At 46.9% G+C, this 27899-nt stretch overlaps 3 protein-coding genes, 1 long non-coding RNA gene and 2 other non-coding genes across 13 annotated transcripts in view; 4 read left to right on the top strand and 2 right to left on the bottom strand.

The window, feature by feature from the left end:
* Positions 1-11907, bottom strand: part of LOC129631307 (uncharacterized) — a 48777-nt gene extending 36870 nt beyond the window's left edge. The window contains exons 1-2 of one of the 2 annotated variants that reach the window (XR_008703984.1): positions 11690-11907; positions 3779-3837 (exon numbers count right to left, since the gene is read on the bottom strand). This is a non-coding gene — a long non-coding RNA (uncharacterized LOC129631307). The remainder of the gene's footprint in view (positions 1-3778; positions 3838-11689) is intronic. The other variant, XR_008703986.1, reaches the window with a different exon arrangement.
* On the top strand, positions 51-6099 carry TRIM52 (tripartite motif containing 52). Of its 4 annotated transcripts, none has more exons than XM_055552075.1 (2): positions 51-1239; positions 5819-6099. In XM_055552075.1, the coding sequence occupies exons 1-2, from the start codon at positions 442-444 to the stop codon at positions 6032-6034; spliced, it is 1014 nt and encodes a 337-aa protein (XP_055408050.1). In that variant the 5' UTR covers positions 51-441; the 3' UTR covers positions 6035-6099. The 4 variants fall into 4 exon arrangements, with proteins under 4 accessions (XP_055408050.1, XP_055408058.1, XP_055408074.1 ...); XM_055552083.1 differs by lacking the exon at positions 5819-6099 and adding an exon at positions 4004-5611 and having other exon boundaries at positions 419-1239; XM_055552099.1 differs by lacking the exon at positions 5819-6099 and adding an exon at positions 3817-3959 and having other exon boundaries at positions 419-1239.
* A 141-nt stretch (positions 11908-12048) lies between the features above and the next one.
* Positions 12049-16866, top strand: RACK1 (receptor for activated C kinase 1). The gene is made up of 8 exons (XM_055552230.1): positions 12049-12286; positions 13467-13638; positions 14176-14323; positions 14583-14678; positions 15080-15190; positions 15586-15726; positions 16255-16365; positions 16754-16866. The coding sequence occupies exons 1-8, from the start codon at positions 12178-12180 to the stop codon at positions 16817-16819; spliced, it is 954 nt and encodes a 317-aa protein (XP_055408205.1). The 5' UTR covers positions 12049-12177; the 3' UTR covers positions 16820-16866.
* Positions 12539-12606, top strand: LOC129642585 (small nucleolar RNA SNORD95). Its single transcript, XR_008709838.1, has one exon. It is a non-coding gene; the product is annotated as a small nucleolar RNA SNORD95 (small nucleolar RNA).
* On the top strand, positions 13932-14010 carry LOC129642569 (small nucleolar RNA SNORD96 family). The gene has a single exon (XR_008709823.1). It is a non-coding gene; the product is annotated as a small nucleolar RNA SNORD96 family (small nucleolar RNA).
* A 771-nt stretch (positions 16867-17637) lies between the features above and the next one.
* On the bottom strand, positions 17638-27855 carry TRIM41 (tripartite motif containing 41). 4 transcript variants are annotated; one of them, XM_055551923.1, is made up of 7 exons: positions 26566-27855; positions 22679-22774; positions 20514-20744; positions 19959-19981; positions 19635-19762; positions 19045-19226; positions 17638-18060 (listed from the first exon to the last, which is right to left on the bottom strand). In XM_055551923.1, the coding sequence occupies exons 1-7, from the start codon at positions 27373-27375 to the stop codon at positions 17713-17715; spliced, it is 1818 nt and encodes a 605-aa protein (XP_055407898.1). In that variant the 5' UTR covers positions 27376-27855; the 3' UTR covers positions 17638-17712. The 4 variants fall into 4 exon arrangements, with proteins under 4 accessions (XP_055407898.1, XP_055407908.1, XP_055407889.1 ...); XM_055551933.1 differs by having other exon boundaries at positions 19051-19226; XM_055551942.1 differs by lacking the exon at positions 17638-18060 and adding an exon at positions 18658-18952 and having other exon boundaries at positions 19051-19226.
* Positions 27856-27899: the final 44 nt, after the last annotated feature.

Genomic DNA, 27899 nt, shown 5'->3' with positions numbered 1-27899 from the left:
CTGGCGCGTTTCCGGGGGCACCATAGAGACGTGGTCCTCCGCCTGCCCAGTCCGCCGTCTCCCGCGTGTTAGCGTGCCTACGTCATTTTCGGTTGCCTCCGACGGAGTGAGGAGCGCCGGCTTCTGAGGAGAACGCCGCAGGGTCGCGTACACCCGGAGGCAGGCGAGAAGCGTGGAGTGGTCTGAGTTTGAACGCTGGGTCTCGAAGGGAAGTGGGGGCCGCAGCCTGGTTCTTTCCCCCACTGCCTTCAGAGGGCAGCTGTGAGTTCAGGGAGCGCCTGAGAGAAGGAAGCAAGGCTTCTCTGAGAGCCTGAGGAGGGAGAGCAGAGTTGGGGACAGCTTTGAATCACCAGCGTAGCTTGGAGGCATGTCCGCAGGTGCGTCCCCTGCTCCTCGGCTCTGAACTGACGACGCATCCACACCAACCGGCAGCGCTTTAAGATGGCTGGCAGTGCCACTACTCCTAATCCCTTGCAGACACTTCAGGAGGAAGCCGTGTGTGCCATCTGCCTGGATTACTTCAAGGATCCCGTGTCCATCGGCTGTGGTCATAACTTTTGCCGAGGGTGTGTGACCCAGCTGTGGAGCAAGGAAGATAATGAGCAAGACAGGGAGGAAGAGGAAGATGAATGGGAGGAGGACGAGGACGACGAGGAGGCAGTAGGGGCCATCGGTGGATGGGGCAACTCCATTCGGGAGGTTTTATACCAGGGGAATGCTGACGAAGAGTTGTTCCAGGACCAAGAGGATGATGAACCCTGGGTCGGTGACGGTGGCATAAGGGACAGCAGGGATTATGTGTGGGACCAGGAGGAAGATACGGACTACTACCTGGGAGGCTTGAGACATGACCTGAGAATTAACGTCTACCTGCAAGAGGAGGAGACTTTGGAAGAATACGATGAGGACGACGAAGAGCTGTACCCTGACACTCACCTGGCCCCGCCTCCAGCCCCTCCACGGCAGTTCACCTGCCCCCAATGCCGAAAGAGCTTTAAGCGTCGCAGCTTTCGTCCCAACTTGCAACTGGCGAACATGGTCCAGATAATTCGCCAGATGTGTCCCACTCCTAATCGAGAGAGCCGGGTGAATGATCAGGACATCTGCTCCAAACACCAGGAAGCTCTGAAACTCTACTGTGAGGTGGACAAAGAGGCCATCTGTGTAATATGTCGAGAATCCAGGAGCCACAAACAGCATAGTGTGGTGCCATTAGACGAAGCGGTACACGAGTACAAGGTGAGCAGCATGGGAGAATGTGGGGATTTGAAGGAAGTGGAGGAGAAACCAGGGCAGCTGGGTACTTTGTAGCTGAGCCTCTTTTTTTGTGAGGGATGAGGCACAGGGTGAAGAGAGATGGAAATATGTGGAGAAAAGAAACATTGGCGGAGGCTGACTGGCTTCCCCAGAGGAAACTGAGTAAAGACTAAAGACAGTAATCAGGAGCTGATCACTGTCCTTACTCCCTTTCAGTTTGCCCAAGTGTAAGGGGGTACAAGTGACAGACTCCTCCCCACTCCCCGACTTAATTTCCCTCTAATGTAAGTACTGAGTCTATACCTGACCAAGACTCTAGGACCCTTAATACACAGGAATGGAAAGCCATATGCTTGTAGATAACTAGACATTTAGGACATCAGCACAGGCAGTGTCAAAACTGAGGACTAACTGGTAGACCAAAAAGCCAGGGTGTGGTTCCTGCTAATAAGAGCGGCTGGACATACCTGCCTAGTAAAGTCTGGAGTTACTTTGCTACCTTCAGTGGGGCCCATTTCCCCTGTAGAGAAAGGCAGAGGACATAAACATCAGAATAAACCTGCCCCGATCATTTTCCTTACCTGTTACTTTATCATAGCAGAAGAAGTTAAGGATTTAGGATCAGATGACCTGGCTCTAAAACTTACTGTCTAATCTTGGGCAAGCCTCAACCTCTTAGCTTTACTTTTCTCCTAAGCTTGTTAAAATTAAAAGAGATCTTATATGAAAGTATTTTATAAACCATAAAGCACTAAACAGATGTTTCTTTGGCTTTCCTCTAGTTTCCTCTAATTTGTATGGGTTCTGATATGGTTAAAACCTTGCGTTCTAGTTCTGATCTGAGTATTAGAGAATTATCTCAATGACAGCATGAAGACTGTCAAAAAGCCTAAATGGATATGACTCCTAGCAGTACCCAAAGGAGAGAAAGGTTATCTTCAGGTCCCTAAAAGTCTTAAAGTGTATTTTCTCATATTCTACAGCAGTGGTTTTCAAACTGTGGGTTTTGACCAATTAGTGGGTCTTAAATGGGTCAATGCCCAGCATTATTTTTAAATGAAATGAGAAAATATCGAGTGCACGGGAGCATAGTAAGGGTAAGTATTGTTATATGAAACTTTTAAATTATACGTACACAGGTGTATACTTGGGCCACAAAACGTATCGCTTACTCTGGGTTGCAGTCAAAACACAAACAGAACCCTGCCCTACAGGTATTATATATTAGATATTATCATCCCTCACCCCCCACCCCACCCCCACCCCATTTCACAGTAACTGTTGGTAAGTACACAGTTAAGACACAAATCTTCATTACAAACCATTGCTAATTCCATCAATATGATTTAAGGATAAACCCTAGTATCTGCTTTCCCCCCAGGGTAATCATTAAGTTTGCCTATAGAAGAAACTATGTCCTGTACTTCTGGGGTTTAGTACCTAACGCTAAGGAGAATAGGTAACCTTTCATTCCTCTGCTAGGATTTCCTGAAAAGAATTTTTGAACCAAAATTTTAATTGAAAGCCAATTTAGACAAGAGAAAAAGAGGTGATCTCTTTATCTTGGGAAGCCAGCTAACACTCATTTGAAACCTCGGAAGTTACTTATAAAGCACACTTGTATAAACAGCACAATCAAGTTAAATTGGAAATAATCCCTTTCAAAATATATACTATTTAAAAGAGTATAAAACTTTTTTTTTTTCAAACATATACCAGAACTTAGATTGATGGTGTTACCGAACACAGGAATTACACTGAAGAGGTTAATAATTGTGTAGGCCTTCTTTATATGGTTTATAGTTTTGTTTTTTATTGGTAAACATGCATCTTACAGTAGCATGATTTAGAACCTTATGATACAAAGTTCTCACAATAATAGTTAACATTATATGGAACTGTTTTTGTATAATGGTTTATTTAATCTGCTATACATTAGCCACTACACAGTTCTGGTTACATTAAATTCTCTCAGTTCAGTTCAGTTCAGTTTAGTTGCTCAGTCGTGTCCGACTCTTGCGACCCCATGAATTGCAGCACACCAGGCCTCCCTGTCCATCACCATCTCCCAATTCACCAAAATTTTAATCTCCTTTGGAGGTGATCAAGCTTTTTTAGTTTTAGGGGCTACAGTAGGAAGTTGTTACTCATAGACTCAAGGAACAGGTTAGTGATTTTCAGAAATAGAAAAGAAAGCATTCTCTCCCCCTCCCTTCACACATTATATCAGCATTGCAGGGTATGAGGAAAGTTATAGTTTATGAAATCATACTTAATATTGTAATGTTAAAAAGAAAAAAAGATTTAATTTTTCATAATATAAGAAATAAATTGGAAAGAACTCCTTGGCTGGTGGGAATACAGACAGACCAAGAAGTATTCAGAGTAAAGCCTATAATCAGTGAGGTATATAACAAACTGTATACCCAGAGATGTTTGTTGTGGATATGGTACCATTCATACTGCTATTCCTTAAAGTTTAATTTTGTATAAGAGGCTTTTTAAGCTCTGAAACACTTACTTATTTACATCTTCCATTTTGTTCACCCCATGAGTTAGAGTTCGTCTTGACTCTTCAAGCTAGAATCAGAGGATTATGAAAGTAAGATCGTTTAGATTGACCAAGGGTACCGTTAAATGGTGTCAGGTTTTAGCCAGCAGATGGGTGTATAAAAAGAAAATGAACAAAGATTTCACTTGTTGAGGCTGAGGCATAACTGGATGCCTGTATTGCCCTGCCACCCAGCTGCCACCGGTAAAATCATTCATCGCTCTACAAGAGGGACCAGAGGCTTCCATCATCAGTACTCCTGTTTTTGTTTTTTTCCTTGAGGTAGCTAAAGGTGGCAGCCAAAACATTTTTTGAGGCTTTTATCAAGTATGTATTCATGAATGATGCAGAAGATAGGGTCAGCTTCTTCGGCTGAGTTATCTGAAAGTGTTGAGCAGTGATACATGCCAAACACTGTTAAAAGTTATGCCACTAAAAACAGTGAAGTATTCTGCAAAGCACAGTTCTCTGCAGTTTTAAGATTGGACAGTATTGGAATATTAATAAGAATCTTCAAAGGCCATGAATGCCTACCTAATACTAAATAACTCTTTTAATTGCAAAGGAGAAAAAAATGGAGAAACTAGTGAAACCTTGCATTCCAAGTGCTGCCATAACTTTGAGAGGAAATTGAGGAATTCCAGAATTTCTTCATCAACTTCTGCATCTGAATTCATTGACTGAGCCTAGCAAACATCAGGTTTAAAAAAACCAACAAACATCAGCTCATCCTTCTTTGCTGTTAGTTGAGATTAACCTACTGATGAAGAAAATTGTACTTTGCTTTGTTCAGAGTAAGGCTTTAAAAACTCTGGATGTGCTATTTTCACTAAGCCTAGCACTAAAGACAGTATTTTTGAAGTTGTATGAAATGAAATTGGTTGGAAGAAAAAAATTAGAGAAGTATATGTTTTAGATATGGGTCTTTGTCAAAAATTGAAGAAAACTGGCGAGATGTACCGTAGCAGTCACCACCAAGCATTGACTTCATCAGCCTGCCCATAATCTACTGGAAATCTTAAACCTTGCTGTCAGCATAACTGTTGTGAAAAGTAGTCCATCTGATCCCAGTTTGCCTTGGTTTTCAAAAATCTGAATGCTGTTCAGAGTATTTTCTGTCACGCATTGAGTTTCCTTGATCAGAAAACTTGGTTCACCTGAATTTATGGACAGAACGACTAACTTGGGACACCAATGATAAAGAATCTGTACTTTAAAACTTTAAGCAGAATTTAACACATTGAAGCTTAAAATACGTTGACCCTGAAATGTCAAGGAACAGACACCAACATCACTGCTTGTTATGAAATGAGCACTTTAAGCACTTGCCAAAAATCTCTACAAATAGCACACTCATGCGAAAAATGTCAATTTTCTTGGCTAATCTTTTGAGAACCAGATTCATGAATGTTATTTCCAGGGGAAAAAAAGGGAAAATCTAAAACTATTTTGGGTGATATTTTGTTGACCTCTTAAAACCTACCTGTGGTAGCTTTGGGAAGAATGTCTCATGTTTCACACTTAATGTTCAATTCTCACTGGAAGAACTTCAGGAGTTTATGGAACTCAAAGTTGTATTGTTTTGACTAGAAATTTTCAGATTTTAATCCTTCATTATTCCATTTTTCTCCTTATATCTTAAAAGCTTTTTTTTTTTAATTGGTATAACTGTGGGAGAAAATACCGCCAGAGTGTTGTCAAAGCAGCTTGTGTTTTATTGCATTTTCTACACCATCCAGGAAAGAAAAGGCTTAACAGTGACATGGTTATTATATCATTTGAATAAATTTTTGCCTTCCAAAATTTACCATTGCTTTGATTAATTTTAGTCATGAAACTTAAGTTTGTAATTTTAAATAACATTGAAGGAAGGAGAATGTGAGTTGTTAAGATATATGGGGGAAAAAAGGGATCATAAAACATGTGTGGGTTACAAAAACATTGAGAAAAACTAATACATATCCAAATCCATCAGATGCTCATCTGTTTATTGAATGTCTTCCCTACTAGGTTCAGCTGTTGACTGCTGTATCACAAGTCAGACTGTTTAAACTTGTTCCTCTCTACTGTGGCTGTACCCTGGACCTCTTCTTCACACAGACTTGCTACACACCTGAAATCCTGAACTCCAGTTGTACCATGACCTCTCATTCTAGTACAGCTAAACACACTCCAGTTATACATGCCCTTCATCTTTATGGAGGCCAGTGTTCCACTGACTCCTAATTTTTTCCTTTCCCAATTTATCAGACACTTGCTAGCCTTACTTACTATCCTTCTGACCCTGTACCTCATGATTAGTCTTGGCACGAAGAACTGATCCATGTTGTGTTCTAGACCAGCTGGGTGAGGCTATTCTTCCCTGAACACTTTTAAACCCCCCTGCCAGGTACTGACTATACAGCCTAAGTGAGGCTAGTAATGGCAGGTCTGCAGACAGGACTAACTCTTCTGAGACTAAAGCAGTGGTTCTTAAGCAGGGATACTTTTGCACCACTCCCTCCAAGACATCTGGCAATGTCTGAGACATTTGTGGTTGTCACAACTGGTGGAGGAGTGCTACATACATCTTGTAGGTGGGATCCATAGATGCTGCTGCTGCTGCTGCTGCTAAGTTGCTTCAGTTGTGTCCGACTCTGTGTGACCCCATAGACGGCAGCCCACCAGGCTCCCCCCGTCCCTGGGATTCTCCAGACAAGAACACTGGAGTGGGTTGCCATTTCCTTCTGCAATGCATGAAAGTGAAAAGTGAAAGTGAAGTCGCTCAGTTGTGTCCGACTCTTTGTGACCCCATGGACTGCAGTCTACCAGGCTCCTCCGTCCATAGGATTTTCCAGGCAAGAGTAGTGGAGTGGGGTGCCATTGCCTTCTCCTATAGATGCTGCTAAGCATCCTCAAATGCATAGACTATCCCCCACTCCCCAAAGCAAAGAATTATCTCACTCAAAATGACACCCCTTTTTTGACTACCATTTCCTAGGTGTGTAAAAATCCCTTCTCTCCCTTTATAGCAAAGGATGGAATTTCTCAGCATGCTCTGGCTATTTAACCCAAGTGTGAGCAGGGAAAGGTTACATGGGCTGAGGGCTGTCTGCTTCTCAGCCCTCATATCTTGTAGTAAGCTAGTTAGCCTCAAGTTTCCATTTCAACACAATCTCCTGACCCTGGTTCATATGAAATTCTCTTCCTGGTAAAAAGCTGAGAACAAGCACCCTGGGTCACATTTTGTTTCTCCCTTCCATCGAGTGCTGTTTTAAATCCTTTAACAAAGCAAAGAAGTTTGCCTTTTGCTGGCATTTCTTACAGTTTGGCCTGGAATATAGCCACTTGCCCAGATCATGCCCACTTTCATAACCTGTGACTCTGCACATCTGGTAAAGCAGGGGTCCCAAACTGGGCCACATAGTAGGAGTTGAGTGATGAGAGAAACCAAAACCACCTCCCCACCCTGCCCCCATCTGTAACAAAACTGTCTTCCATGAAATGTTCCCTGGTGCCAAAAAGGTTGGGGACCACTGTGCTAAAGCACCCAGAGCCTGGGGAATGCCAGTCTGTCTCTCAGGAAAGACCCACAGGATGTGTTAGCAGCTTTCTGGGAGACTATTAGACCTCAGATTTCTGCCTTGGATGGACAGGGGACCTTTCAAGAGATTAAAAAATGGCATGTGATTTCTTTTTAAGATCTATTCCCAACATTGATTTAATGTCACATCCCTGCCTCTGACTAGGAAGAATGGAACAAAACCTGTAATTATAGTCTCACATTTCCCTGTCTTCAGCCTTTTTGAACTTAATTCTTTAGGCCTCAATCATTACATAGCTTCTGTATAAAGAACCTGACTCTAGACCCTGGAATGGAGGAAGCAGGGTAGAGATGGACTGGAAGAGATGTTCAACCCCTCACTCAAGACCTTTGGTAAATCTTCTATTCCTTCCTTTATAAGAGTCTCATGATCCTCCAGGAGGCCCTCTTCAGCTTCTGAATTCTTACTTTTTTCTAGTCTTACTCCTCCAACCTAGCCTCCACTTTGACAACAAATGCCTTTTAGTAAGATCAAGGGTAGGCAGGAGAGGAATGAGATAATCTTTAAGAGACTGTCCTGGGCTTCAGGACAAAATCACTAGGGTGAACTGCCCACCTTGGATTTCATTCTGCCTTCTCTCTTGAAATAATCATGCTCAAACTTGTGCATGCAAACAATGCACAAGTTTGCACATTTCCTCCCAAGCTGATCCCTCTGCCTAGAATGTCCTGCCTTTAACTACTTGTTCCTAACTACTCAGCCTGTGAGGCTGACCACCAAAGTTAGAATCTTCCACATGTGAAACCCTCTACCTGGTGCTGGGAATGCAAAATGTGAGCAGAAACAGCCTAATCCCTATCCTTACAACACTCACAGGAGAGGCTGGCAGAATTTAAGAGACCCAACATACACTGCACCACTAGTAGGATAGCATTAAATAAAGGAGCCTGACATACACCTGAGGGTCACAGAGGGCCTCCCAGATGTGGCAACTTGAGCTGAGACTTGAAGGAAGCTTAGATTTAACTAAGGTGGGGGGGGTGGGGGGGTGTTGATAATAAGACATGGTGGGCCTTCCAGACAGAACAATGCATATTCTGTATGGGAGAGAATTGATGGATGAGTTGGAGAGCAAGGGAGGGCCAATGTAGTCATAACAATGGAGTATGGGGTATGCCAGAGCCAACCACACTAAGTCTGTGGAAAGACAGTAAAACAAAAGGAAGCCATCTGCCCAGAGCTGGTAGTCAGGAGGCCCTCTGGTCCCAGCCATACACCTTTCCCTTAAGGTCCTCACCTCAGCATTCAAGGGAAGACCTCTCCTACCTCTTGAATGCTGGCAGGAGGGGATGGAGAAGCCTCTGCTCCTGGAGATCATGAGCCTCCAATAAGAAGTCTGAAGGACCCTTTCCAGCTGTGTGGGTGCTAGGGGCTTCCTTCAGGAAATGAATGGTGAGACAGACTTCCTTAGAAGAGCATCTCCAATTTCTTCTGTGGGATTCTTACCTTGTGTGGACTAGAGGTGGTGCCCATGGGGACAAGGGAAAGATGGGGCTGCCCAGGGGCTAAGACAATAAGTAGGTGAGACAGCAGTAAGCTCAGAGCCAGGACTGGTTCTACCTACAGGGTGTGGGCTGTCTTGAAAAGTGGGAGGATGCCTTGGAGGAGAGCTGAGTCTTCCCTAAAGGGCAGATGAGAGCCTCCAGCAGCCTTCCACCTCCCTGAGGTTGAAGAAGAAATGCCCTGAATGAGAAGGAAGAGGTCTGGCCGGGGTAGTAAATAGACTTTGTTGAGAAAGGTGCAGCTGATTCTCAAACTGTCCAGCAGCTGAGGGACACCACCCTGCTAGAAGAGGGCAGGATCTCTCTGCTAACCAAAACAACCTACAGCCTCCTCAACAGGAGTGAGGAGTTCAAGCAGATCCCTAACCAGGGCCAAGTGAGGGCTTCCATGCCAGGGTTCCCCAACATCTGGGATCTAATGCCTGATGATCTGAGGCAGAGTTGATGTAATAATAATAGAAATAAAGTACACAATAAATGCAATGTGTTTGAATTATCCTAAAACCACCCACCCCCATGTCCATGGAAAAACTGTCTTCCACAAAACTGGTCCCTGGTGTCAAAAAGGTTGGGAACCACTGCAGCAGGGAGCCACAGAGTGCCCTTGAGGGAAGCAGGCGTGAATGTGGCTGGGCTGCAAAGGTCACTTCACCCCGATCTCTACCCAGAGCCAATGCCAGAGAGGTGCCCAGTGTCCCCAGGGTCAAGGCAAGGCCTCCTTCAGCTAAAGACTGTCCTTCAGTGGCACTGTGGCCTGTGAGCCTCCCCTTCAAGAGAGGAGAGACCAGGTGGTGGCTGTAAAAGAGCTCTGAAGTGGAAAGCCTGAATCCTGCAGGGTCTCTGGTCTATGGGGAAGTCCACTACATCCTATTTCTCTCTCTCCTCTACTGGCATTGCCAGCTTAGTCCTGGTGAGCACCAAGGCAAAACCCGAATTCCCTCCTTGATCCCATAGGAGGAGCTCCTGCCAGAATCATCTCAAGATTAGAGACAAGTGTGTGGAGAAGCCTGCGGGTTCGGAAAGTCACCTTCAACTGTCTCAGAGCAGAGGCAGGGCAGGGGCGGGCTGGGAAGCTGGGAGAACAAGGATCCTCTGGGAGGCTTCTGGAAAAGAGTCTGGTGTTACAGAAAGGTCCCATCTTTGAGCCAGTATGAGGGACCTGGGCTCCTTTTAAACCTGGTTTCCTGGCACCCTGCCTCAAGGATGCAGATTCCACAGGGGTACCCTGGACAAAATTCAAGAAACAGCTGAATGAGGTTTTTCGAGGGGGGAAAAATATAATAATGTGATTGAGTGAGGGTGTCTTTGGAGAGTAGAGGTAGGAGGTGGAGGAGCAAGTGTTTTTGAGGACAGAGGAAATTTTGCATAACACATCTCACATTCCACAGAGATAACCACAGAATCACTCACCTCTCCATTGTGCTGAGTACCCAGGGAGGCTTATTCATGGCCTAAATTGTGGGCAGCAAGCTGGATACTAAAATGGGTAAAGGCAAGGATCTCTCACCATCACAGGAGAAACAAAACGCATGGGTAGGGACTTCCCTGGTGGTCCAGTGGCTAAAACTCTGTGTTCCCAATACAGGGGGGCCACGGTTGGATCCCTGGTCAGGGAACTAGATCCCACATGCCACAACTAAGACAGGGTGCAGCTAAATAAATATTAAAAAAAAAAAAAAAAAAAAAAAAGCATGGGTAGGGGTAGAGTTCAGGGTTGGAAAAACTACAGGACAGCCAACTGGGGGCGCCCTTAGGCTGTGCAGGAACACATCGAAGGCTGTTCCTGATGAGCCCAACTTGGCTGTGGAGGAAGGCAGAGGTGTGCAAGGCACCAGGAGAGTAGCTGCTTTCAAGGGATGGATTCTGGCCTTCACACATCTGAGTAGCCATAGCCCATAGAAGCTTTGCCACTGTCCCATACTGTTCCTTCCCAAAGGCAGGCCTTCTAGTAGTCTGCAAGGTCCTTCCCCCAGCCTGCAAGGCCCTCTGTCAACTGCCACCCCCACCTCCACCTCCATCGCATTGGTTTGGTCCCCAGGGCCTTCAACGCTCCAGCTCTGAACTTTTGCACTGATTGTTTCCTCGGATTGGAACATCCACCCATAAATCCCTAAAGCTCTCTCCTATATCTTTCTTTGTTAAAAATCTCCCCCTTGAGCTCTCTTTTCCCCATCTCATTGGACGTAAACTCAAAAAAACAAAGAAACAGGTCCCTTTTATCCTGTTCACAGCTATGTTCCCAAGACCTAAAATCGTGTCTGGTAGCCAAGAGGTGCTCACTAAGTTCTGTGCATTTGCTTTGCCAGGCATCTTTCTGGGTGTTTTACCTATCTAATATACTCTCCACACCATGTGAGGTAGGTACTATTATTCCCAATCTCATTTCACGAGAAAATAATACATGTGACAAACAGAAAAGAAATACTTGGGCACGCCTGGACACCCAGACCCAAGGACCTTTCTATGAGGTGGTTTTGCCCGAGCCAACCTTCCTCTTGTGGCCTTGCAGTTTCCGCGAGAGCTCTCCACGCTCTTGCTTAGGCGGGAGTGGGGTTTACTGTCCAGCAGCCCACAGACTAACTTATCCTTCATTCCCGGTTTTCCTCTCTGTAACCCATTCCTGCCTTAGTCCTGGGCGGACTGTCTTTCCTCACCCAACACCATCAGTGAATAAACCTCTTGAGGGAAGAGTCGCCGCCCGCACATGGAATCTGTTAGGGTTTAATAGTTCACCTGAATGCAGTTTACTTTAAAAATTTAATATAGTATTATTCACATTGCCCACCGTTACTCACAATTGTGCCCATGAAATTAAGCTCCCTCTGCGATGCCCTCCGAAACACCAAGCGGAAAGGGAGGGGTTCAGGCTGTGCCACGTAGGGCCAGTGAAGCCACTAGGCTCTCCTTACTAAGCTCTGGGGCGTGTACTTCCTCTCTGACGCTTTTGAGACATCATGCCCCAACCATAAGGAGCCTTTTTAAATACTCAGGCATGTTGGTTTAATAAGGGAATTTGTACGGTGCTACCAAATTACATTGTACGACGGTCTGGACCAAAAGTCTTTTATCTCTCCCTTTGAACTACATGGGGCTGCCATCTTGAGCAGAAGTGAATTATGGGAGGGCGCCATTTTGCTCGGGAGGGCGGGTATTTCCGGTTCCGGCGTGGGCGGTTCGCTCTTTTCCTCTGCAGGGCCGCGGTGGAAGCGGGTGTGCGGGTCGCCTCTCTGAGCTATCCAGTTCCATCCTTGTCGCTGCGGCGACACCAGCATTGTCCGTCGCCATGACTGAACAGATGACCCTTCGTGGCACCCTCAAGGGCCACAACGGCTGGGTGACCCAGATCGCTACCACTCCCCAGTTCCCGGACATGATATTGTCCGCCTCTCGAGGTACGGGCTGAGGTGCTGGATTAAGGGGCAGGGGTCGTTGCGCGCATCACGTGGTTGGGCCTGTGGGCCGCGAGGTGGGCTGTGAATTGACCTGTGCCTAGGCCTTATTGCGGATAAACCCATGCGGCGTCCCCGACTTTGCGAGCTCCGAAACAGCGGGCTGCCGGGAGGGTTGCAAGGCTGGGGCATTTTTAATCTCTACCTCTCAAACCCGTGTATGTAGCTGTAAGCCCAGGAGCCTTCGGGTCGGGCGGCGCGGTGATGATCCCAACATGCCATCTGAGTGCCTATGCTGAAACCCAGAGGCTGTTTCTGAGCTGCTGCCCGGACCCTTTGCTCATTAAAAAGTGGACTTAAAGGCGGACCTCGTGTCTAGTCTCTCGGCTACTTCAGGGCAGCCCTTTCTCCACCCCACCCCCCCCTTTTTTTTCTTCTCATTCTCTCTGTACCTGACTGCATTTGGAGACTTCTTGTCGACTGCCTTTTGCGTTCACGCTATTTAAAAATAGTTCATCTGAGGCTACGATCATGTATGGCACTTACTAGGAAAGTTTGTTCAGTGGAACACATTGCAGTGAAAGCATCCAATCCTTAGCGTCTAAAGTGAATTTTCTATTGCAAGTATTTCTTGCATCCCCCAGCAGTAGTCTCAGGAGGCCCACAGCTAGCTACTCGTCCATATCCAGCCTGCTGTGTGCATGCATTGTGGAAGTGAAGTCACTAAGTCGTGTCTGACTCTTTGCAGCCCCATGGACTGTAGCCTACCAGGCTCCTCCGTCCATGGGATTTTCCCAGGCAAGGGTACTGGAGTGGGTTGCCATTTCCTTCTCCAGATCTTCCTGACCCAGGGATTGAACCCAGGTCTCCCGCATTGCAGGCAGATGCTTTACCATCTGAGCCACTAGGGAAGCCCAATAAATAGATGTGGAATCGTTTTGGATTTCCGAAAGGGGCATCCATAACCTGGTACAGTTTCACACACCTGAGTTAAATTCTCAGGGTGCAACTTAGCTCTGCTTGACTCTTCACTAGAGTTACTTGGACTTGGCTAATAACTACTCTCTCAGCCTTTAGGTAGTTTCCCTACCCATAAATGCCCTTGATTTATGATTCAGAAGGTCAGATGGTGAGCCGTGGGGTTTTTTCACTGGGTCTGCTTTTTTGTTTTACCTGCCCTTAGATAAGACCATCATTATGTGGAAGCTGACCAGAGATGAGACCAACTATGGTATCCCACAGCGTGCTCTTCGGGGTCACTCCCACTTTGTTAGTGATGTGGTCATTTCCTCAGATGGCCAGTTTGCCCTCTCAGGCTCCTGGGATGGAACCCTTCGCCTTTGGGATCTCACAACGCAAGTAGCTGCTCTGGGGCACTGGGGGGAAGCTGGGTAGAAAGCAGGTAGATACCATCAGGTTTCCCAGGGTAGTGATTTGGTACTTGAGTGGGAACTGTAAGGCAGAGTACCTGGAGAAGATATTTGTGGTTGTTCCGCCTCCCTCCCCGTTGCTTTTAATTAGATACACAGAATTGCTGAAGAATGGTCTGTTTTAGCAGTTTTATCAGATGTTGTATTTGGGAGTGGGCAACATGTTTGAACACGCTGTATATTGGGAGCTCAGTCTTGGGTGGTCAGGCATAATGGAGGATCCTGGTGATGACAGATGACATTGTCAGCCAATCCCCACATGGGAGTGAGGACATGTCCTGCAATTCTGAAGGGATTCTCTGGCATATTCTCGGCCAAGGGCTTGCCGTTTATCAAAGCCATATCCAGGGTTGTGTGGGTAACACAGCTCCATTGGGTGAGGAACCGGGCCAGGGAAACAGTCTGACTGTGGAAGAATGTTTGCAGAGTCTGTCTAGAGAGTAACCAAGTCCTCCCTCTCAGGGGCACCACCACTCGCCGATTTGTAGGCCATACCAAAGATGTGCTAAGTGTGGCCTTCTCTTCTGACAACCGGCAAATTGTCTCTGGCTCCCGAGACAAAACCATCAAACTATGGAATACTCTGGGTGTATGCAAGTATACTGTCCAGGTAAAGTAAAGGCACATGCAGGGAGCATATGTTGAACATTTCCCCCTATCCTTCTTAACTGGTGCTTTTATATGGTGATTTCAAGCCTCATCTGGAACCTAAAGGGATTCTATCTTATGTTAAAGGTTTGGGTTCTGAAGTGTGAATACAGGTTGTCAACATACTGAATATATATCCCACATAACTGAGGGGGAAGTGTGGGGTCTGGAGTTTCATGAGACAAGACAATTTCTCCTTATTTCCTTTCCATCCTCTGCAGGATGAAAGCCATTCAGAGTGGGTGTCTTGTGTCCGCTTCTCACCCAACAGCAGCAATCCCATTATTGTTTCCTGCGGCTGGGACAAGCTGGTCAAGGTGAGCTTGGAGCCAGGGTGTGAGGCCTTTACCAACCAGAATATGTTCCCACTGCCTCCCAGTTGGTCATAATCAACTTTGAATGCTTAACTGACCAACTTGTCCCTTAACTGACCATTTTCCTCTTGATACTTTCTCAGTACGGTCCGTTAATTTTTGATATTTGGTCTAAAGTAGCTAATTGGCAGCCCAGAGTCCCTGGTAAGGTGGCAACACGGAAAGCATTTTTTTCCTTAAGTGGCCAAGATAAATAATTCTTGAACTTGTCAATGACAGAATGGAAATTGGCTGTCCTATCCAGGGATGCCTTTTAAGCATGATGCCATGCCTTTTCTTGACCTGAGCCCTTTTGACCTTGATAGATCCAGAGCCCAGGTTCTTCACCTTTGACCCAATTTTAGGTATGGAACTTGGCAAATTGTAAGCTGAAGACCAATCACATCGGCCACACAGGCTACCTGAACACTGTGACCGTCTCTCCAGATGGATCCCTCTGTGCTTCTGGAGGCAAGGTGATTCATAGACACAGGAGTCCCCTAATCAATGGGAACAATTGGATACTTAAGATAATGGGATAGCAGTCCAGGGGAGAGACATTTTGAAAATGAGTTGAGGCGTTAAGAGATTGTCTCATGTGAGGCTGGTTTCTTAAAGCTGTTGATGAGATTATAATCCTGTGCTTTTGGAGTTTACAGTGATGCATTTTGAAGTCAGGTTTCTTGTAGGGTTGGTGAAGTGTCATCTCTTACATAAAAAGATAACTGGTGATACTTGTGAAATTAATTTTATAAAGACAGGATACTGTGGTAAACAGTTAAGAATAAAGGACCCATCTTGAGGCAAGATGGGTGGGATTAACATGTGGAAGAAGTCATATTTCTCTGATTGGTTTTCTCCTGTCACCCAGGATGGGCAGGCTATGTTGTGGGACCTCAATGAAGGCAAGCACCTTTACACACTAGATGGTGGGGACATCATCAACGCCCTGTGCTTCAGTCCCAACCGCTACTGGCTCTGTGCTGCCACGGGTCCTAGCATCAAGATCTGGGTGAGTGTGGGCTGCGATTGAGGCTAGATACCTGGCTGTGCAAGCCTTGGCAATGTTGTAAATTTTCAGTGTGTCTTCTGACTCGCTGCTGGGATTTGAACTTCCTAAACAACTCCAGAACCATCATGCTATCAATGGATACCCAAGAAGGATGAATTATAACTTCTTGGGATTGGGGAAAAAAAGGAAGACCAATTGTAGCGATCTGCTCAACCTCAGTGCAATTGACACTTGGGTCTGGGTAATCCATTGTTGGAGGGGAGGCAGTCTTGTGCATTATTTAGGATGTTTAATAGCATCCCAGGCTCTACTCCCCACAAGATGCCTGTAGCAAACTAGTGAAAAATAAAAATGCCTCTAGGCATTGCCAAGGGTCCCCAAAGAGGCAGAAAGTAATTCTCTGCTGAGAATTACTGAATTACAGTTAAAGGGGCGTTTGAGAGGGGATGTGTCTGTCTTGGTTTTTAAAAACCAATAATCACATGAAAGGGCCAAATGTCCTTAATCCTGGTTTTTCCCCTTCCCCAGGACTTGGAGGGCAAGATCATTGTAGATGAACTGAAGCAAGAAGTTATAAGTACCAGCAGTAAGGCAGAGCCTCCCCAGTGTACCTCTCTGGCCTGGTCTGCTGATGGCCAGGTAAGTGGATCTATCCTCTGGTGATTCAGCTTTTAACCTTTCTTTCTGCGCTTCAGCCAGTTACAAAACTAGTGACATAGGTGATTGCCTTTGGCGGGACTTGGATAACTGTGCCAGTGAACACAGATCAGCCTTCATGCGCTAATGTCAGTAGGAAGATTGTGGAGGGACAGTGATTACCTGTCTTCAGTTAAAACCTTGATTAACTTGATCAGTTTACAACTGATCAAGTGAATCCTTACGACCAGCTGTTGCTTCTTCTAGGAATACATAATCACCTGTGAATAGTAGAAGAGTGGGCATCTTAAAACAAGGGTCATTTTTGTTGCACGAACAGGACTGTAGAATTGCATGGCTCTAACTTAATGTTGTCATTTCTCCCTTGCAGACACTGTTTGCTGGCTACACGGACAACCTGGTGCGAGTGTGGCAGGTAACCATCGGCACCCGCTAGAAACAAACATGGCAGAGCTTTAAAAATTAAAAAAACTGGTTTTCTGACTTTTTATAGTGAGTGTCTTTCTCTGAAAACTTCTTGAGACTCATCATGTTAGCTTAGTCTGCATCAAACTGGGGCTTTGATTAAAAAGGTTTTGTTTTAGTCCTTTAAGGCAAGGATTCCTTTGTACTCATTTTACATAGATATTTAAAATTAGGGGTAGTGGTCTGGAGATGGTGGCTTTTCCTCAGGTGGCAGCTAAATGACAGATGTGTGGCACATCGAGGTCTCCTGTATATATACCCTCCAACTCAATGGCAACGAGACTTCTTTGACTTCCAACTAGATACACTACATTAAAAGATTGGAGATGTAACGTGCCTGAGTCTTGGGCATGAGGGCCACAGTATGGAGATTATTAGGAAAATCAAAGTCTCAAGCAGTGGTAGAAAAGAAGTGGCAGATGATCTTGAAGTAGACCTGAGGAGCCTGCCAATAACAAGCTAGGCAGAGGACCCAGATGGAGGGTGGTAGGATTTATACCTCGCTCTGTTGAAACAGTCACGTCTGACAAAGATCTAATTAAGTACTCCTCCATTCTGTGACATCTCCTTTGTGTGTGTATGCACACTCAAGTCATGTCCGATTCTGGTTTCCAACCCCTATGGACTATAGCCCCCCCAGGCTCCTCTGTCACTGGGTTGTCATTTTCTTCTCCAGGGGATCTTCCCCACCCAGGGACTGAACCCACATCTCTTGCTTCTTTTGCATTGGCAGGCAGATTGTTTACCACTAGCAACACCTTACTCTTCTAAAGGAATGGACTCCACAAAAGCAGCAAATAGTTTTTATTTTCACAACACAACCCATCTTCCTTTCTCCCAGGAGCATAAAATTGACCTCAGCCATCAAAGCAGAGGACAAAAGCTGATAAGTGACAGAAGGCAAAGGGTTACTAGAAAAATAGATTCTGCCCAAGGCTCTCCTAGGGATTCAAATCCGTCCCAAGGCTCCCCTCCAGGGCTCACCAAATGGAGGGAACTAAGCACATGACAAGAGGCTGGAAACTGACAAGGGGATTTTACAGAAAAGGAAAGGAGCCTGGCAGTGAAAAGACCTGAGGGATTGGGGTGGGGGAGGAGCCTTGCTCCTAGATTAGTGCTGAAAAAGGAAGGGGGAAGAAATAATTGGATGATGTATGTAGTTTCCATCATGTCGACCATTCCAGATCTCACTGAAGCTAAATTCTGGCCAGTCTATGGAGGTAGAAATTGGGGATGGAAGGAAAATTAGAATCCTTCCTACTTCCCCCAGAGAGTAGACTGTTGATTATCCAGCTCTACCCTTTTCCCAGCCTGCCTCCCCCAAAAAAGCTTCCAAATCCCTTAGCTAAAATTTGCATCAGAAAATGGAATGAGGGCTGTCATGAGTCCTGCCCAAATCCTCCAGCCTCAGAACTGACATGAGAGTTGAACAGGAAGTGGGGAAAGGGAAGTTTAGTAATGAGATTACGACCTCCCTTCATCCCCTACTCAAAAACTCAGATCCCTGGGCAGATAGGGAGGGAACACCAGGCAGCTGTTGTCATCAGGGACCCATGCAGACCTGTTGAACAGACCCAGTAGGTGAGAGAAAGCTGAGCTGGAGGCTAGGAGAGTTTATTAGACTCCTAGAAGTAGAAGCAGGGGCCTGGGGTCAAAGGAGGAGCATGAAGCAACGCAGGAACGGGAGCATTTTAGCCCCCAAACTTATGGGCCACCTTCCACCACCACCCGCCCCCCTAGTGCTAACCAGAGGGGCCCATGCGGGTGGCAGGCTGATCAAGGGCAGAGCTTGATGCGGGTGCCCTTGGAGAGCACCCGGAAGAAAGGGAAGACACGCTCGCCCAAGAAGGCAGCCGAAAAGGTGTGCACATGAGCCAGAGTCTCTGCATTGTAGAAGCCCAGACGCCCAGCCTCATAGTCCAGGTACACGCCAAACCGCCGTGGTTTCTCACTTGGGCTCAGCAGTGTCTGCTCCGTTGAGCTTTGTGCCTGGTAGCGTTTGCCATTGGTGCCCACACACCACACTTCCCGCTGGAGCAGGGGCTGCTGGGGCAGGTGAAGGCGGCGGCGGCGGTGGTGATGGCGAGAGGAGCTGGCATCCCCACTGCCCACAGAGGACCCCCCAGAGCCCACCTTCTCCTTATGATGGGTTGATTCACGGGCAGCACCCACCGCCCAACCCCGACGCCCACCCACCTCTACCTCCCAGTAGTGCCGGCCAGAGCGGAAGCCCTGGGCCCCCAGCACGCAGCAGTCGGCCGAGAAGCGCTTGGAATGGTCAGCAACCTCCTGCCGCCTCTCTGCCAGGCGGACCGCCCGGCGGTCGGGAGACAGCATCAGAGCCGGGTGAGCCGTGTCAGGGTCCAGCGTCAGGTCCACTTGGGAGGAGGGAGGACAAATACGCCAGGGCTGGAACGACTGTTGGTGGCTAACTCCAAACTTTGGCCTTCCTGCTTTCCCCTTCACCTCTCGCCCTCCCCACCATCCAACTGTCTTCAGCTCCCTGCCCCGACAGAGTCTGGGCTCAAATTCCTAGGGACTCCACTTCTTTTCCCCACTCTGTTTTCAGGACACCAGACAGGTTTTCCCTCTGGTCCTGGCTTTTACTCCCCAACACCCACCTGGGCTAGAACAAAAGCTGCTCTCGGCCTGAAGCCCCACTTGGCCTGCCTTTATCCTGCTCCAATTTCAGCACCCATTCCCCCAGGGCCCAACTTCCCCTCAGAACCCAATCTCAGGTCTGTGAAGGGAAAGGCAAAGGAAGGTCGAACAGGTGACCTCCCTACCTCGGGCAGCCTGACAGAACATCCGGCTCATTTTCCTCACGATGGCGTCTGTCAGGAAGTCATGGCTATGGGGTTGACACGGGTCAGGGGACCAGACCTCTGGGGGCTGCAGCTGTACCTCTTCACACCTGGAGAAGGGGACCGGGCAGGGGGTGGGACCATGATATTCCCAGAGGAAAGAGCAGAAGCTGAGGGGAAGGAGAGGGTCCAGGAGGCAGAAACTCAGGTCCTGGGGAAGGAAGGAGAGGAGCGGGATATCCAAGAGATGCAGGGATGGGGAACCAGATGCCATTGGGTCACAAAGGATAAAGGGTGAGAACACACCTATTGAAAGTCTCCTTGATGTCCTGGGAATAACAAAAAGAGGGAGAGGGAGAAAGAAACAGAGAGTCAGCTGCACAGGGATGGTTCCCTTCTCCCCATCTGATTCCAGCCAGAGAAAGAACTGAACTTGGACAGTGAGTGAGAAAGCACATACAAGGCCTTCAATAAACATGCATCCATCTCAATCACCCATATGACTCATTATGCCTAATTTAACCCATCCTGCTGTGAGCCCAACAGAATTTACAGCCCCAGTAAAAGAATTTTCACAATATGACTTGGTCCTATTTTTCAAGATGTTAATATCAAAAATTCTTTTCCAAACTCTTAAAATCCTTTTACAAACTGAATCTTCATTCTTTTCATTAGGTACAATTATCACACACCACATTCAGTATCAACTAATCTGTCTCCAGCCTCAAAAATTCGGGTTAAATCACTGTGAGTTCCTCCCAATGAGAAGAGAGGTAGCTCTGGACAGGTGTTTGGTAAGCACCACCTGTTACAGCAGACACAGGGCTCTGGGGGGTGGACAAGGAAGGGGCCATTGCTTACCTGGAGTAGCCGCAGGCCCCCTTGCTGGCTTCGCTCCTGGGCCTCAGCCAGCAGGCGGCTCAGCTGAGCAGCCTGCTCTGAGAGGCGGCTCGCTGCTGCTCCTGCACGCCCCAGCTGAGCTTCGTGCATCTCTCGGAGGCGCCGCTCTAGCCCTGCCTGCTCTTCGGCCAGAAACCGTGTCAGCCGCCCAAATTCTGAGGCCACAGCTGCCAGCTCTGACTTCATCTGGCTCTGGGATGATGCAAAGGGGATGGTGGATACCACCTCAACACACAGAAACAAACCTCCAATTTGGTAACTGCTGCCCCTCAATCCAAAGCAAAGGAGCCCTACATTCTGAATGGAAAAGAGCCCCTGACCCCTTCCCCATCTCCTGGCTTTAGCATGCTCCTGGCACAATGGTCCCAAACCCACCAACCACTGCCTGCAACGCTTATCTCCACCTTGGCTACTTGACTCTCTTCAAGTCTAAGCTTAAATATTCCTGAGAAATGTCTTATCTCTCTTCCAGATCTAAATCAGGGTTACTTATATAAATATCTCCTCGTGGCATATGCCTCAATTTGAAAGGTTATATTTACATTGGAGTATCTTTTAAAATCCTCTTTCCCCACTGCTCTGTAAGCTCTGTTACCACAGGGTCCTCAGACCCTGGAACAGTGCCGACTACCGAGTAGGTGCTTGGTGAGAAGTTTTTGAAATAAATAAAAAATTCAGGAATCAAGATACAAAATCAGGGTCCTGGCTATTCCACTAATGACCATGGGAAAGTCACCCAGTCCTTCTAGGTCAGATGTCAGTAAATTTTCCATAAAGGGTCAGATAAGATTTTACACTTTATGGGCCATGAGGCAAAATCAAAAATATTATGTAGATAACAATATATAAAGAGAGAAGACCTCTACCCATTCCCACCCCATTTGCCTCGGCCGGGCAACCCTGGATGATCAGCACACTTTTCACCCAGATATAAGCTGGAGACATTCTTAAGGGTATGTAAAAAGAGTTAAAAGACCAGAGTGTGGAGGGAAGTCCTGGCTGGTCAACTGTGTGAAGAAAATAGTTTCACTCTCTATCCCAGTGAAACTCAGTTCCTGACACCACTGCACCCCAGGAGCCCAAAAATGTCAATTTGGGCAGCAGGCTAGAAACAAGAAACTCCCTGACTCCCAGACTCAAGATTCCCACTAGGTGCCCAGCAACAAAGTCCCTAATGTATAGGTGGCAATAAATGAGCATGGGTCCTGGAAAGTGGCAAGGCTCAGCCACCCTGCCAGGATGCCAGGCACTAGAGAGATGGGGAAAGATGTCAGATAGGAGGGATGCCCTGGCTTGGTGTCCAAAGCTCATTGCCAGGTCATTCCAGTGCCTACCAGCTTTACAAAAAGAGGCAGGAGTAAAGGGCTGGAATTAGGGGGAAAATATTTAAAAATACTCCATGGGGAGGGGTAAGCAATAATGAAAAAAGGCTGAAAAACACCAGACTAGAAGATAATAGGTCTCTGCAATGCTGACATTCCTCCACTCATGCTCCTCTCACTTATGCCTTGCCTACCACCTGACATCTGTCTTGGAACCTGGAGCTTCTCTGACAGCTGGTATGTGAATTTTGCCTTGCCCTCTTCTGTCCTCTGTGCTATCTGGAGTGATAGTATGGGGCAGCAGGTCTAGGGTTAAATGTCTGGGATGGTAAACCTGCTCTGCAACCTTGAGCCAGGGACCAGCCCTCTCCAAGCTAAACCTATTTCATTCCATTTTGCAACCTAGGAATAAACATGCCTCTTGATTTGCTAAGGCTTCCTTGGTGGCTCAGATGGTAAAGAATCTGCCTGCAATGCAGGAGACCTGGTTTCAATCCCTGGGTCATGGAGATCCCCTGGAGAAGGGAATGGCAACCTACTGCAGTAGTCTTGCCTGGAGAATTCCATGGACAGAGGAGTCTGTTGGGCTACACTTCATGGGATCACAGAATCAGACACAACTGAGCAACTAACTCTTTCTTTGAGCTGCTAAGACACCTCTCCTCACAGACACCCAAGAAGGTGTCTACTTCTCTCCCAGGGCTTGGCTGTCCCTCTTCAGAGGATCCAGTCACCACCTGTGAGAGCCCATCTTTCCTGCTCTAACCACAGAACCAGTCAGCCCTGTCAAGGACATTCACTCACCTTCAACTCTGTCACCCGCCTCTCCTCCTTGGCCTTCATCTTCTGCACAGCCTCCAGGTGCTTCCTCAACGGTTCCACATGCCCCTGCAGTTTGGCCTAAAGAAATGGAGAAAGGAAAGTTAGAGGTCTTGGATAGGAGAAGCACCTGCCCTCAAAGGCCATATCCCCCATTCTCCCTGCAGTGGGTTGGGCTCAAAGCCTGATCCCCATTACAGGTATTAAATGAGCATCAAATTCCCTTCCTCCCCTTTCTTCTCTTCAGATGATGACAAAGGCTTTCAACCCTCCTCCTGAACTCATATACAAAGTCTGCAAGTTAAGATTCTGGGACTTCCTTGGCAGTCCAGCAGTTAAGACTCTGCACTTCCAATGCACAGGGCACAGGTTCAGTCCCCAGTCAGGGAAATAAGATCCTGCATGCCACTCGGCCTGGTCAAAATAATAAATAAAGGTAGGATCCTGATGACTACACAGCACCACACTCAAGAGTTGGGAGTGAACATGGCTTGAGCCCCTCAATGCACAAAGTCTTTCCATATGAATGCTCTTACATATGGTCCCTTCCTCCTCATGAGCAATCTTCCTCATAATTTTCAACTCTAAATACTTTTCTGATGATTTTATGCCTATGCTAAAAATCTTTCAACAGTTCTCCATGACTTGCAATATATGAGGCTCTCATTGCACCTTCATTTCTAGCCTCCCCTCCTATACCTCCTAAACACAGAATCTTTAGTTTTAGTCATAAAACTTCTAGTCTTTTCCTGAGCATAATTCCATACTTTTATCCATGCTACTCCCTCTGTCTGGGACTGCCCTTCTACACTTAGCCCAAGGCATTCTTCCTTTAAAATCCAGCTACCTGTCCATGCCCCTGATGCTTCCCACCCCCAACTTCCTCTGTGATCCCAAGGAACATGAATACACCTTTACAATACTTTCCTGCACTGTAATCACTTACATGTGTTCTGTCCCTAGGACACACAGGCTCATGGGAGCACGGACCCCATTTATTTTAATTTCTATGCTTCTCTCCCACTCAATTACTTGCTAAATGGAAAACAAATACACTCTCCTCCTACAGTTTTAACTCCTGCAACAAAAATGCACTTGAGCTCTGTATTCTAATAGTTTGTAACAGAATCTTGTGCTTTAAAGACCAGAATGGATAAGCCTGGTTTTTGTGCCCTTTCCTTTTTTATGCCTTCTACTACTTCTGCCTTTCTGCCTCCTTTTCCTTGGTGGGTGATACAGCCTAGAAGAGCTCAAGCCTAGACTCTGATCTGAACCTGAATGCAGGCAGGTGACCATGCTTCAAGTTACCTCATCTTAAAAAGGAATAACAGAATCTACCTTGTGGACACGATGCTTAGCACAATGTCTGGCACAGAGCAAAAGATCAGTACTAAATGTTATCTAGAATTCCCTACCCAGGCCTAAGCTTCCAATGACAATCTGATAATGACCCTTGATCTAAAGAGGTCCCTGACCCAGAGCACAAAAGGTAGTCATTGCAAGGTTAAATAGTTGGAAAAAAAAAAATCGTAATAAAATTACAATCCATAACATAAAAATAACACAAACAACACAAAAATTTGCCTTTTGCTATTATTTTCTACTTTTTTTCCAGTAGGGTCAATAATTTCAACTCTATTAATTCAACATTTATGCTTATATTTCTCATTTAATATTCTTCCTAAATTATGGACAAAAAATTCATACACGAATCCAAATAGAGTACCATTTAAAAGAAATTTTCAAGAACCTTTAACTTTTTGAAGCTTTATTTATATATCATTTGTGCATTATTACCTATTCAATAAAGAAATATTTCTACAAAACAACACTGTGCCAAGCTAGTGCTAGTTAGTGTATGTATCTGAAAAGAAACTACCTGCCTGTAAAATACCCTGTAATTTAGAAGAGACTCAAATTAGTCAATAAAACTTATGTATTTATATTAACTGATCAGTTAATGTCAGACTTGATGTTTAGTGGCCTCTTCAAATTGCAGAGCTCTACTGGGCTGGCATTCAACAGCTATGGCTAACACAAATTAAAATCCAGTTTCAGAAGCTCTTCAGAAGAGTTCTGCATGGAGAGGGTGGAGAAGGGATGGAATGCCCCATGGATATGCCACCCTGGGATCCAGTTAACAAAGTGACTACACACTGATGGGTACAGGTAACTAGAAGCCAAGAGGATACAAAAGGGAAGGACAAAAGGAGCTCACAATGTCCCCTAATAATGTAGGGCCCAAAAGGCAGGTGGTAGTACCAGTGCAATGATTTCCATAGTAGCCTGGGCTTTCTAAAGATAACCCTCCCTGTCAGTGGTTCAGAATTGATGATGGTAGGGCCCATTGTACTTCTGAAAACCTCCACTAATAACTGGAACAATCAGCCAGGTTTGACAATCACTCTGTGGGAGGAACAGTTACTTGTCGTAAGGGGTGTAGGTTTGTCTTAACTGTACGTACCACTTCCAGCTGAGAAGCTCTAGACATCTTACTCTAAAACTGGGGTAATGATAATAAAACCCAAATGAAGTTACTGTACAAATCAGGAGAAGATTATGAAAACACAAGTCATAAAACAGAAAAGCTCTGTGCAGACTACACAGAAGCAGCTACCCTCTCCTCCTGGTTCCACTTCCACAAACCATCTGGCCCTTCGGTAAATGTTATTTCTACCAGCTATCTCACACACAAATCTCCTTTACCTGTGTCCAAAAAGATATTAACTAAATTAGAATTAAACTTCGAGAAGAAAAGTCACATGTCAGAAAAATCAAACAACAGACATCTAAATAGTGGTGATGTTATAAACAGTATAGGCCAGGAAAGGCGGGGTGGGGTGGGTGGTGTAGTTACTAGTAACTGTGTGGCCCTCTGTGTATATTACTTACATCTCTCTGGTTCTGTTTCCCTTCCATTTCCCAATCTGTAAAACGGGAATACAAACCGCAGCAAACACACAGGGTTGTTTTCGATTTTAAATGAGACAGTCCATGAAAAAGTGCTTAGTACAGTGCAGGGGTACACAGTAAGTGTTCAGTACATATTAACTTTTAATCCTGCAGAAATTAAAGTTCAAAGACATTCAGAGACTAAGGGCCAGATCTTCTGACTTAAAAGCCTATCCCTCTTTTCTAAATACCCAGGAAAGGTAAGAAGTCCTGGCCAGTACACCAGAATGATTCAGATCCAACAAAATTCCTCAAGGGGAAAACAAAGCCATATCTTGGAGTGGGTGGGGAACCCATTAGAACAAGAGCAGAGCATATGAGTCTAATACTAGTAGTTAGTCAATATACACTTCTGTTCCTCACTTTATTATTTGAGGCCCAAGCTCTTTCCTAGAGAAGGAAATGGCAACCCACTCCAGTATTCTTGCCTGGAAAATTCCATGGACAGAGGAGCCTGGCAGGCTACAGTCTATGGGGTCGCAAAGAGTCGGCCAAGACTTTGTGACTGAGCAAGTTCTTTCCATTTCTAGAGGTTTTAATCAAGGATAGAGTTTTAAGAGTCATTCACAGCTAATAAGACTGGTGGTAAAGCCCTAAGGGCTTGTCACTTGCATTTCTATAACTTAGGGACAGTGGAAGTGCAAAACAGCAGTGGCTTTTCCCCAAAAGACCAAGTCCAGTGATATGACATCACCAGATTTCGTTTGAGGAAGCCAGTCTTCCCTGGTCTTCTTCACTGTGTCTACTTTGTGTCCAGGATCCTTCTCACTCTAATCATCCTGGTGCCAGTTAAGTGCTTAGGTAAGGAGAATCAGCTCAACAGTACACGAGGCTCTCTGAATGGGAAAGACACCATCTCCTTTCCCCAGTTCCTCTTACTTCTTCTCCACCCCAACTAAACTCCCATCTTCTACTCTCACCTTGTACTCCTGCACCACCTCCTCCAATGGCACCACGCTGTGCTGTTTGTGGTTCCTGGATTCTCGACATACCACACAGATGGCCTCTTCATCCACCTCGCAGAAGAGCTTCAGGGCTTCTTGGTGTTTGGGACAAATGCCCTGCTCGTTCCCACGGCTCCCCCGACCAGCGGTTGGGTGCATCTGCCGAATCACCTGGACCATGTTGGCCAGCTGCAGGTTGGGCCGGAAGCTCCGCCTAGGAAAGCTCTTGCGGCACTGAGGGCAGGTGAAGCACCTCCGAGGAGTTGGAGGCGGGGGCAGTGGGGTGACGGGATCTAGCTCCTCTTCCTCGTCCTCCTCCAGCACTTCCTCCTCGTCCTCCTCCTCCTCTCCCCTCAGGTCCTCCTCCATGTCCTCCAAGTAGTAGTCCAGGTCTTCCTCCTCCTCCTCCTCCTCCCACACGTAGTCCATGTTGTCCCAGTTGGATCCGCCCATGCCACTGGTCCAGAACACACCCTCTTCTTCCTCCTCGACCTCCTCCTCCATGTCGCCCTCATAGTCTTCATCGCGCATGGGGGTGTCCCAACCCCCACCGGCCCCCACAGCCTCCACTTCTTCCTCCTCTGCATCCTCCTCCTCTTCCTCCCGGTCTAACTCTTCTCTGTCCTCTTCATCCTCCCCTCCCCACAACTGGGTTACACACACTCGGCAGAAGTTGTGCCCGCAGCCGATGGACACGGGGTCCGTGAAGTAATCGAGGCAGATAGCGCACACCGCCTCCTCCTGAAGGGTCTGCACAGGGTTGGGTGCCATGGCAACGGCAGCCATCTTAAGTGTCCAGTCAGCCAGTATAGACGGGTGGTGGGTGGTGGGGGGCGGGGGGGGGTCTTCCCTCTCAGACTCCCTGACGACCCAGCCCCACCCCCAGCCCTGCCCCTCCACACTTCGCCTCAAGCGCAGCCAAAGAAATGTCCTCCCGACAACACACCCCTGCACACAGAGTTCCCTACTCCCAGACCACAACCGAGTCCCTGAAAGGGGAGGGGACAGAGCTGAGCTATACCGCCAAGTCCCTCAGGTGGCCCTGAGTGCAAATCTGCCCCAACGCTCCCTTGGCCTCCTCATAAACCCCCGCCCCTCCTCACTTCCTGGCTCCGCCCCCTCACTTCCGGCTTCCCCTAACACTTCCGGTGCTGCTAACCACCCAAGATCGCGAGCTCCTTCCCAGGTCACGCTACGCCCCTTTCTCCCCCCGCTTCCCCGCCCCGGGTCCCCAGATGACAGGAAACGGTGAGGCGACGCTCTAGCAGGCACTCAGGAACAGGGAGGGAGGCCTAGAAGGACGGAGGCGT

This window comes from Bubalus kerabau, chromosome 1 (genome assembly GCF_029407905.1).
Source record: "Bubalus kerabau isolate K-KA32 ecotype Philippines breed swamp buffalo chromosome 1, PCC_UOA_SB_1v2, whole genome shotgun sequence".
Classification (NCBI taxonomy): Eukaryota; Metazoa; Chordata; class Mammalia; order Artiodactyla; family Bovidae; genus Bubalus; species Bubalus kerabau.
The sequence above is the reverse complement of the archived record's forward strand: the minus strand, read 5'-3'. Positions and strand labels throughout refer to the sequence as shown.